This window comes from Clytia hemisphaerica, unplaced genomic scaffold (genome assembly GCF_902728285.1).
Source record: "Clytia hemisphaerica strain Z4C2 unplaced genomic scaffold, Clytia hemisphaerica genome assembly, whole genome shotgun sequence".
Taxonomy (NCBI): Eukaryota; Metazoa; Cnidaria; class Hydrozoa; order Leptothecata; family Clytiidae; genus Clytia; species Clytia hemisphaerica.
In genome coordinates, this window is record NW_027103850.1 from 810,421 (window position 1) to 822,195 (window position 11,775).

Here is an 11,775-nt window from a genome sequence, read left to right on the forward strand (position 1 = left end):
AACTTCAAACTTTAAATAAAATGTAACTTTTATGGCACTTCTCAGCCTGCTAAAAGACTAATAAATCAAAGGGCAAATGTTTCAAGCCAATCCAAGAAGTATTTGTCCCTCTAAGCCATTTTTTCAAGTGAAAATTCTCAATTTTACGTCTTGATTCGCGAAAGTTAATGCTTGCGAAAGTTTGTACGCCTAAAGTACATCATGTAGTGCTCCTTTCAAGCCATGTTTAGTATTTTAAAAGTGAGCAGGACTACATACCCTAACTCACTTGAGGAATGTATAAGTTGCATTTTTGTAACATGGGAACACTTGAAATCACCTTAAATGCACAGTTCAGAAAAAATAAAATAACTCGTTTCGTTGGCATTGACGATTCCTCATGGACAATAGAAATGAAACGTTCTGTATAATACAATCAAATGATTAGAGCAGAACGGTACTCAAGCTAACACAATAGTGGTATTAATTACAAGATTTTTATTTTGATATTTGTTTAAAGTCAATCATCCAGACAAAAGAAGTCTTCATCACTACAATGGTCAGTCTCTTCGCCTTCTGATGGCAGTGTCAAATTATTTATTGTCAAGGCAAAGTTTTCTTCTTGTTGGGTATACACACCAGGATCTTCAATGTCATAAAAAATCTCATAGACTATCACAAGGATCTGATGAGCCAATCTTTTGCTAACAACAGTTGTTTCGTTAAAAATAGTCTCCATCGATGTGATTAGATGTAGGTTTGCAATGATGCTATTTATTGTGTGTGTTGTCACTCCTGAGACTGCTTCGTTAGGAAGAATTGTAGCTACTTCAGAAGTTGCTTTCTTTGCAAAATCGACAAGCAGTTCTCTAACCAGATCAGCTTGGTCTGCATCAACGTCTCGAAAAAATGTAAGTTTGCTTACTGGTTGTTCAGTCTTTTGAGGGATAAAAATAAAACTATCACTCTTGGAGCACAAACTGTTTCTGTCACTATCACATTCACAATCTTCGGCACAGTAGCTGCAACAAGCATGAGCAGGGGATGAGGGCTCAATATCAGTGTTGACTGGATTCAACGGAGAAAATAACTCCACTCTCAGACATCTCTCACTTGCATTATTAATGTAATTCTGCATTCTTTTGGAAATATGACCACCACCTTTACAGCCAGGATATGTGTACAAAACAGCATGGCACATAACCGGTATAGAGGAAGTACTTGTTATACGTCCACCTCTCCCAATTTGTTGGACGTAGTCAACGGTATCATAGGCAGGACCATAATGGATAATATATTCAACATCCTTAGCATTGACCCCACAACCCAATGCGCTAGTTGCAAGAACAACTCGTATTGATGAATCAGCAAGAAGAGATTCTAGTGCCTTCTTTTTCTCACTTTCAAAACTTGGTGAAATGAAGGTTTTCATGTATTTGTTGACCAAACGTGTTAAAATCCCACGAGCAACAAACTCATCAATCAAAAAGCATATTCCCAAAATGGAGCGACAATATATGATGACTTTAGGAAAACTTTCACCATGCTCTTTCAACCCACTCAACATCCAATCAAAACATGCAACAGACTTTGTCTCCAAATTCACTACATGCAGGCACAGATTCTGCCTGTCCACACATTCAGAAATAATGTTTAACGACAATGACAAGTTGCAGCTAGCTTTTATAAACTTTGTAATGTCAACATCGACAGTTGCAGATAATGCTAACACAGGCAGATTTATCTTACAAACAGAACGCAGCTCGTTTATTTGCGAGAAGCTTTCTCGAAATGGAACTTGCTTGCCTGATGCTTCCCCCCAGGTGACCTTATGGGCTTCATCCACTACCAAACAAACTACATTTTTGACAAAAAATGCCATTGACAACATTTCCCGCCATCACCTTTGCTGTATGTAAGCCTCTGGTGTACCAACAATAACATTGAAATCTCCCTTCGATATGCTTTTGTACTTCTGCGAATCTAAGGCTACTACCTTGAGTCCATATTCTTTTTGTTCATTGCAGGATCTAACGGTAGACTCGATCAAACTGAGAATTGGTGAGATAACCAGAACAGTTGGTTTCAGAATATCAGGTTTAAATTTCTTAAAAACCAATGGCATCAGTTGGAAAATTACACTTTTTCCATAGTTTGTAGGAAGGATGCATAAAGTGTCTCTTCCTGTGAGAATGCTTTCAATTCCTTCAAGCTGTTTTTTCCTCAGCTGAAAGCCTGTTATGCTTGAACAATATTCTTGCAAGAGATCATATGTTGATTGTCCTTAAAAACAATGAAAAGGCATTTATAAATTTTAGTACATGAAACAATGCATAAATCATCACTCCTTTTTCAACATGTTGGAGACTTCACCACTTCCTGCCACTTCACATATTCTTTGTGTTTTCTTTTGAGTGTTCCCAAACTAATCAAAATTAACTCAGTTATATTATATCAAATACTTTTTTTATTTACATACTTTTGTTTTAATGCAAATACTTTTAGTGGAATGAAATTAACCTCTACCTACCATCAAAAATTCTTTTAAATTATTTAATTACTTTTTATAGTTATGCTAATGAATTTATGTTTAAATTTTATTGAAATCACCACTTTTTCAGATGGAGGGAATATCAGTAATTGCTATCTATGCTTATCTATCTTTGAGAATCAGCAAAGAATTTAACCGAACCATAACTTTTTCTAGCATGTTAAGATTGATTGCTAATTGTTTTTGAGATGGTATTTTTAAAATCATTGAATAAATCAAGATACAGTTATTATCTGATCCAGTTCTGTCCAGTCTGGTCTGCATTGTATCTATTTTGTCTAACTTAGTTAGAATTGATGAGCTATCAATTTCATATCCATCTTTCTTTACCTCAAAATCACAATAATTGCTATTATGTGTAGAATGAATTTGTACATATCATAGTAAGTCTAGGCGATTTGTCTTGGAACAATTTTTTATCACTCAGCTAACCATAGAAATCAATAACACAAACGTAACCGATTATAGGTAGTATGAAATTTTCACTGAACTGGCTTCCCTTACAATGAACATTCCTTGAGCCCCGGTGTTAGGGAAATGGTGATAAACTCCCTAGCTTCATTAATGTATCCATACAAAATTTTACAGAAGTCCTTCACGTACCACTTTTTTCGCTGCAAATTTCTCAGATACCTGCTTGAATACTCTTCTTTTGTAGAAACCAATAACTTTTGACTGAAGCCCAGTTTTAGGTCTTATTATTTGTCACTTTAGGCCTTAACTTCAATATTATAGGTCTTTTTTCCAAATTTGTAACTTTGACTTTGCACATCATTCTTATTTTGAGAAGTCTTTTGTACTCATTGACCACTTTTGTACAGAAAAGGCACTTACAACTATCATAGGTTATTGCTATTTCATTCATTGATGATAATTAAACTATACAATTTAAAATAACAACACAGTCTTTGGTCAACTAAGCCTAAGGCTGTTTTGGATTTGCATAACAGTTGATTTTGAAATTATATCATACAACACTAACAATGTATACTTGAAGTTGGTCTAACACCGACATACCTCATCTAATTTTGATCATTTTTTTTTCAGAATATGAAGGTCAACAAAATGTTTTTTTTACCGCTAAGCAAAGAATTTAGTTGCAAATTTAGTTGCTTCTTTTTATTCTTCCTATCTCTAAAGAAAGAAGGGTTTGGGAATTAGATGAAGTATGTTGACATATTAGACCAACTAACAGTAGTAGGGCTTGAAGAGGACTTTATTTAAAGACAACCTTTCTACTTCAGTTTGTTTAATTTTTCCCACTATATTTCCGATATCTACTGTCCCACGTAAATTATTACACTTCCTCTAAGGCCAGGAAAAGATTTATTCCACTTTACGTAATCACAAATGACATATAGGGGGGTACTACCCTTGTCGACCGACGGGGGTGCTCCACTGAGGTTCGAAAAATGAACCCTACTTGGAACTCGAAATTTGCGAAAAAAGTGACCCTGAATGGGACTGAAATTCCAAAATTTTCTCAAATTTTCTACTTTTTCCCCAAATTTTCCAAAAATAGGCACCCTACGAGGGACTGATTTTTCTATTTTGGTGTTTTTGCGACCCTATCTGGGACTCGTGAGAGGTTAAAAAAGGTATATACCCTGACCAGGGGAGCATCCCCTTAACCCATCTTGCCCAAGTACCCCCCCCCCCCTGGGATAATATTACCCCTGTTGAGACCACATACATGCGATTGAAAGATTAAATTCTAATTATTGAGCAGCAATAGCAAATAAATTCGAAAATTCCCTATTTTTTCTGCTTCATCATCCTTTAACACTTGCTTATGAAAAGCTCATATCCAAAACTAAACTCTGACAAGAAATACAAGTTCTGTAACTCTGGATTTTTATAGAATTATTTAAACATTCTAGAGAGCCTGTCTGTAATGGGTTTCAAAAGATAAAAAAAGTGAAAATGAATGCCTTACTTTTCTTTTCTGCAGCATTAGCTTGGTCCAGTTGTGCTTGAGCCATCTCGAATCGAACAGAAAATACTTTTATCTTTAAAAGAATTTAGATTTGGAAAGTAAAGAGCGCGGCCTCACATCGGTATTACTTTCTCCATAATTTAACCTTCTTTATTATTAGTACGTCTGTCCACGTCTTCTTGCATAATTCCACATGCGCGCTCTTTGAATCCTGTTCCTGATTCGTTCCATCCTGACCCAATCAGCGCAGCTGGCATATGCATTCTCTTATGAGAATGCAAATCGCTCTAGGGAGACCAGGCTGTAAATCAGAACATAAAATATCTAAAACTAGACTGTGAAATAATTTACAGCCTGGATATCCAGGCTATGATTTCTCTTGCACTTTTTCAAAGATTTTTTGTATTTAAGAGCGCATGCATAAGGAATTCTGCTGCTTCACATGTAGCAATAAACAAACTGCAGACTGCGCGCTGGATGATTGTTGCCGCCTGACCAATGGCCATGGCCAGTTGTGTATTTTTCCGACATTTTTATTGCCAACTGACCAACCCATATTTTAGAGCCAAAAATGACAAAGGTTATTTGTGTGATTTTGGCCTGAAAGAATAGGAAATTTAGGCATAAGGAATTACAATTCGTATGAACAGCCAATCGGTTGAAGGAAGAGGGTCGGTCGTTCGGAGAAAAAATTATTTTATTGATTTATGAAGCGAGTTTGAGTTTCTGTCTGTTTCATTTTATCGAACACAATTAAATTTTCTTTTCCAAGTTAGGAATAAAATTTTTTGGGTTGGCAGGTTTGGAATAGGGTTGGCCGGGTGACGACAAACAAACAATTTTTTAAGGCCAGCCCCAGAGTTAACAACATTAAGGTAACCTTACGGTACTTAGATATGCATCTAAATATTTGAGTTTAAAGTATTGAATTTTCCTACATTTTAGATACCAAAGCAATGGCACAAAAGACGTTTGGCATATTGAGTCTTCCAGCAAATGCGTTCTCCTTGCCTGATGGGAAACAAAAGAGGCAGAAAAAAACCAAAAAACTTTGGCGAAGCTTTTGATGATGGTGCAGAAAATAATAAGACAACACCAACAAACATTTCCAAAAGGAAAACCTCTCAGAATTCAACAGAACCTAATTCAGTTTTAAAGCAAAGCACAAAAACAAATTTTGAAGAAAAAAAAAAAACACCAACGAACATTTCAAAAGCGAAAAAGTCTCTGTCTACAGAACCTGATTCAGTTGTAAAGCCATCGACAAAAGCAAATAAGACAAAAGACTCAAGTAAGGAAATCAATCAACTGAAGCTCTATCAAACTCAAAAAAAGAGGAGAAGGCCAAGGATAAGTTAGAAGAAGAAGAAAGACTGAGACAGATCCAAGAGAAAGAGAACCGCTTCATGCAAGAATTGGAAAACACAGCAGGCTCCTCTCCTTTTTTCCCTGTTGGTGACGTTGATGACGATGCTGGTGATGCTTCATTATCTGGCTCAGAGATATATGAACATCAATTAATGAACAATACCAGGGAGGTTTTACAAAGGAATGACAATACCATCGCCACTTCTCCAGGCGCGAACGCTAAAGGTTATCCTACCAAAGGAGGTAAAGTTCCACGTACAAATTTTTTGAATAATCCATGTGAGCCAACCACCCCTACCAGAACCAATTTTCAATCATCTTGTAGTTCTACTAGAACCAATCAACAATTGCCATCTAATGGGTCACCAAGTATCTACCCAACCCACGAACAATCGAATTTCTCCAAAAGGCCCAGTTAAAACAGCCTATTAAAGAAAATCTTGTCATGGATGTGCTGTCAAGAATGAAACAATGAGTGAGATGAAATTGAAAATGAATGAATACGAAGAAGAAATCGATAGGCTCGAGAAAGTGATACAAGATGGTTACTTCATTGGTAAGTCTATAATATTTTAATATCTAGGGCTCTGTCTGTCTGTGCGCCTTCATTTTCAAATGATAACGTCACTTCGTTTTGATGTTAAAATGTCTTCTTTTTTTAAATAGCAAATTATTCTCTTTTTTTCAAAACATAAATGGTGGGAATTTGAATTTGAATGACATGAAAAGTTCTAAACTTTTCCCTGGAAATTTATATTTTCATTTGTTTTTCTTAACTTTTTTTACCTTCCTGCGTTTCTTTTTGCGTGATTAAATTTTCGAATATTTCTTTACACTCTCAACTTTTCTACTTTAAGGGAACTCAGTTTTGTGTTAAGAGGGTCTGAAAAAGTTATTTTCAGTGTACGACACTGCGTACACAGCTAGTTTATTCTATTCTCATAGTCTTCTTACAAAGACATTAGACCAAAAAAAAAAAAGTTATTTTTTTAACACCAATTCACACCATATTTTTATAGATGTGGAGAAACCTGTATCTGGAGTACTTCCAAGAAAGTTAGCTGCAGAAAAAAAGGTAATCTCAGCTTGAATGAGACAAAAAAATGTGAATTTTATTCATATCAGTTTGGAATCTTTAACACTGCCTTTTAAAAATGTAGTTTGCCTTTCCGAGGATTGATTGCCTGGAAGAAATTTTATTTTATTGGTCCATGAAAATATTTATTGGATTTTTAAATTTTCCAATTATTTGGAAATTGATAAAACAAAATAAAACTTTTTAGATTGGAATTGTTAACAAACACTTTAAAGAATTATATCTCTTCAGGGATAATTAATTTAAAAGAATTTTCAATGTGACTTTTAAAGTACACAAAACTTTATGGAACCCTTTATTGATTTTATCAATACAGTGAGAATCATAGTGAAAGTTTACTGTTGCTTGGATCACAAATTTACTCTTGGATATGTTTGAAGAGATTATCCCACCATTGTGTTCTCCCATCATCACGTATCAGAAGAGAGGAATAGTTGTTTTCACATATTTTCTTCCGTTTGTTTAAAACTTTTATATCCAGTATATTTATTCTTTTTTCTCTTCAATAGATGGTTGAGTTGAATCACCCAGAGTGAATTGGGCTCTTCCAGAAAAAGTCCGTACATGGGGGGTGGAGGATATAATGTCCAGGGGGTTCATGACTCGCTTTGTCCATGGGGTAGAAAACAATTGTCCAAGGGGTAGATATCATTTGTCCAGGGGGTAAATACCATTTGTCCAAGGGTATATTTTTTGCTGTCCATGGGTTGAATTAGACTATTTGTCCTAGGGGTGTTGGGTGATATGTCCATGGGGAGAACATGAGGACATGGTTGTCCATGGGGAGACCTGGAGACCTTAGACCCGAGGACATGACATGTTGCAGAGGACATGTTGTTTTCCTGTTTTCCATTTTCCATCCCCTGCTGTTTTCTGTTTTCCATGGGAAGAAGTTGTCCATGGGGGAGAGAACATATGTGTTGTCCATGGGGGAGAGAGAACATATGTGTTGTCCATGGGGGAGAGAACATATGTGTTGTCCATGGGGGAGAGAACGTTGGAGAAAATGTCCATGGGTCGGTCGTGTCATTTGTCCAGGGGTTGGAGAAGGGTCCTTGTTTGTCCATGGGGGAGAAATCAGGATGTTTTGTCCATGGGTATTGATAATATTTACCTTGGAAAATACAAAGAATAACTACCTCTTTTCCTTTGGAATTACAAAGAATGTTTACTCTATTTACCTTGGAAAATACAAAGAATAACTACCTCTTTTCCTTTGGAAATACAAAGAATGTTTACTCTATTTACCTTGGAAAATACAAAGAATAACTACCTTTTTCCTTTGGAAATACAAAGAATGTTCACTCTATTTACCTTGGTAAATACAAAGAATAACTACCTCTTTTCCTTTGGAAATACAAAGAATATTTACTTTATTTACCTTGGAAAATACAAATAATAACTACCTCTTTTCCTTCGGAAATACAAAGAATGTTTACTTTATTTACCTTGGAAAATACAAATAATAACTACCTCTTTTCCTTCGGAAATACAAAGAATGTTTACTTTATTTATCTTGGAAAATACAAAGAATGTTTACTTTATTTACCTTTTCCTTTGAAAATACAAAGAATGTTTACTTTATTTACCTTGGAAAAAAACAAAGAATAACTACCTCTTTTCCTTTAAAAATACAAAGAATGTTTACTTTATTTACCTTGGAAGATACAAAGAATAACTTACATCATTTTCCTTTGAAAATACAAAGAACCCTACGTTATTTTCCTTTGAAAATACAAAGAATAACTACTCATTTTCCTTGGAAAATACAAAGAATTCTAACCCTTCTAACCCTCCGGGCTTTTTACTTCACTGCCAAGAATGAAAAAAGGGGGACCCGAAAAAAGTTTGAACCATAGAAAGTTTTAGTAGAAGTTCAAATTGGACACCCCTTCTCACAACCCGGTGGGATTTTTCTAGCCAGTGGGGATATAATGATATGCTGAAACTCGATGGGGATGAACATGCTCACTTTTCTATGGATGAGGATTTAAAATATATTGTATTAAAATTCATTGGAGATTGATAAAATAGAATGACATTTTGCAGTGAGGATTTGATTATTTCATTATTTTCGCGGGGACAAAGCTTAAGAGTCACTTTTCCACTAGGAACGAATTTTTTGCCAATTTCTTCCAGTGGGGCGGTTTGTAACTTTCTTTACGCTTCCTTAATGATAAATAGACAGATCTTTATATACTTTCCTATGTTCCCACTTTTTAGCCATTGTCATATTAAAAAGAAACAGAAACATCATGTCAATCACAAATCGGAATTATATGTTGCTGGAGTAACGCAATTGATTTACGATTTTAAACAGTTTGCAAGGTATTTTTGTTACAAGAAACGCGGACAAGCAGCTTTTTTGAAAAAGATTCTACAAAATTAATTTAGCGTACCCCCCCCCCCTCGTTTATACCCAACAGTAATGGCCCAGGACTCGAAACGGCCTGATCTCATTCTTATAAGGTTTCTTATGAGTGATTACTTTTAGAACGATCGTTTAATGATTTTTCTAGTACTAACCACTCATAAAGAAGAACAACATCCAGGGGTGGATCTCAGTTTTGACTGAGATGAAATAAAATGGTTTCGCCTCCCATTACTTATTATCCAGGGCCGGCGAAACTGGGGGGGCCGGGGGGGGGGGGGCCATGGCCCCCCCCACTTTTTTGCTAAGAAAAAAAAATTGCGCCAACCATGGTGGCGCCTCCTTAGACACTTACTATTTGGCCCCTCCACTTTCAAAATTGATTCGCCGGCCCTGTTATCATGATATTTCCAGAAAGGCAAAGCAGGGAAAAGCTTTTTGTTCACATGCATAATCCCAATCCAAACACGGAGTTAAAAAATATTTAATTTGCTTCAAGTTGAGTATAATACAGATACAGACAAGTCTCTGTATTATCTGATGAGTTGGCTTTTCCTGTTTTTATTCTTCATTTTCTTTCCTTTTTTCAAAATTTTTTATTTTGTTCTGCCCAATTCACGATATTGTCTTTTCAATTTCAAGGTAGCCACTTAGAGCCTTTTAATAGACTGGATGACGCTGATAAGTGGCCTGAAGCTATTGGGTGCCATCTTGATTTTCAATCAGCCCAGTTGGTCCGTAAGGTGGTGTTTTGTAAGGTAAACTATGGATGGAGGGATGACGGAGTAATGACTTTCTTTCAATGTAAAATATTGTTAATGTTTAGTTTATGTTGGTTTTCTTTCTAAATCTCATTTTTCAACCCCAAGTAGTTTTTTTTGCTTTTAGGAAATTTTGGCCAAAATGGCGATTTCGTCGTAATCTCCATCACTCTACTGAACTCAGTGTCATCAAAAATCATCAGAAAGCAAAGTTCAGCCAGATGCAGTCTAATCTTAAGGGGATTAATTTTCGCAAGACAATATTTTCAGAAATAATCAAATTTTGACGGGACTTCAATTCAATTCAATTGACGGGAATTTCAATTTTATAGGGGTTTTTGAGATTTTTTGAAAAAAAAACTAGCAAAGGATCAATTTTCATCGCAGGGATTAAATTTCGCCAATTTTCGAAAAAACTTGCGAATCTTAATCCCCTTAATAAGGTACATCAAAAATGAAAAGCTGACAGGTGATTTGAATTTAAAATAGATAAACGAATTAACCGAAATATGAAGCACTCTCGTGAACTCTCACGAAGACTCCTCCCTCATTTCCTGTCTTTGAGCCGCCCCTAATTTATTTATAATTAGATATTCTTCGGTGTTTTTAAAAACCTGAACCAATCGTAACGAGTCAGAATGACACGAGCCGAAATCTAGCCTGTCCTAGAACGGTTTCCGTCTTAGAATAGGTTCTAGTCGTGTTAAGAGTCAAAAACGTCAATAATCAATAAAACGTCAGAAATAAAAAAAGAAAACACGACTAGGACGATCCGCCATCTAACGTCAATTTGCTTGCGAGTTCAAGCCTGGAATACTGCGTGTTTTCTTTTTCATTTCTGACGCTTTATTGATTATTGACGTTTTTGACTCTTAAACACGACTAGAACCTAGTCTATTTCGTCTGCAACGCTTTATGACGTCAATTCAATAAAAACCCAAGCCCGTAGGTAGACCAGCAAAATAATCAAAAAGTATGTATTCATTTTTCAATCCGTTTTTAGACAGACAGACAGATGCCTTCCCGTGCAAGAGGATAGGCCTCACCTAGACGAGGATCAGAGCACCGGCAGACTTATTTTTAAAAACATAATTCCGCTCACTGATTTATTTGTATTTAAGTAAAAACTTTTTACAAACAAAAAAGGATCATGCTATTCCAGTGTTCTTGAGATATTTCAATTTTTATAGATAAACGGAACGGGGAACGGAATATAAAACTAGAATAACGAGGCTGAACTTGATAAAATATCAAAGAGAGGTTTAAAAACAGAGGATGTTACACAGCCATATAAAAGAAAATAAAAGAGCTTCGGGAAACATACAAAATATTTATCAATCCTTAAAAAAGGGAAACTGTGTCCATAGCTTTTGTTTTGCCAATGTTGGCACAACTAGCATAGAAAAACAGACAGGGGTGTGAATACCGCAGAAAATATTACTTAGTAAATTTCCTTTTTGGTCCCGACTCCGACTTCCCCTCACGCTGCCGTTTATATCTGCCCTTTAAAACGATTTTATCATCAAATTCATTTACCTTCCGAAGTCTCTCTAAGGGTTGCGAAAATCAGGAAATTTCAAAGTAGTCTCTCTAAGGGTGAGAAACAATTTTGAGAAACAAAACGATTTTTAGAAAAACAAGCCGTATATATATAAAAGTTGCGAAGCGATCGAGGCAGGTCACTAAATTCGCAAGTTGCAAGCAAAAAGATAG

At 35.7% G+C, this 11,775-nt stretch overlaps 1 protein-coding gene across 1 annotated transcript; it reads right to left on the reverse strand.

Moving 5' to 3' along the window:
- Positions 1 to 499: 499 nt before the first annotated feature.
- LOC136807637 (uncharacterized) lies at positions 500 to 4,512 on the reverse strand. The gene is made up of 3 exons (XM_067064230.1): positions 4,467 to 4,512; positions 1,884 to 2,262; positions 500 to 1,607 (listed from the first exon to the last, which is right to left on the reverse strand). Exons 1-3 carry the CDS (start codon positions 4,510 to 4,512, stop codon positions 500 to 502), a joined length of 1,533 nt encoding a protein of 510 aa, XP_066920331.1.
- Positions 4,513 to 11,775: the final 7,263 nt, after the last annotated feature.

What these genes read in the sequence shown, in the direction of transcription:
- LOC136807637 (XM_067064230.1), bottom strand. Translation starts at nt 4,512, where the DNA reads ATGGCTCAAGCACAACTGGACCAAGCTAATGCTGCAGAAAAGAAAA. An exon ending in TAATGCTGCAGAAAAGAAAA is followed by an intron (nt 2,263 to 4,466) that starts GTAAGGCATTCA and finishes ATTGTTTTTAAG; the next exon opens with GACAATCAACATATGATCTC. An exon ending in GAGGCTTACATACAGCAAAG is followed by an intron (nt 1,608 to 1,883) that starts GTGATGGCGGGA and finishes ATGTGTGGACAG; the next exon opens with GCAGAATCTGTGCCTGCATG.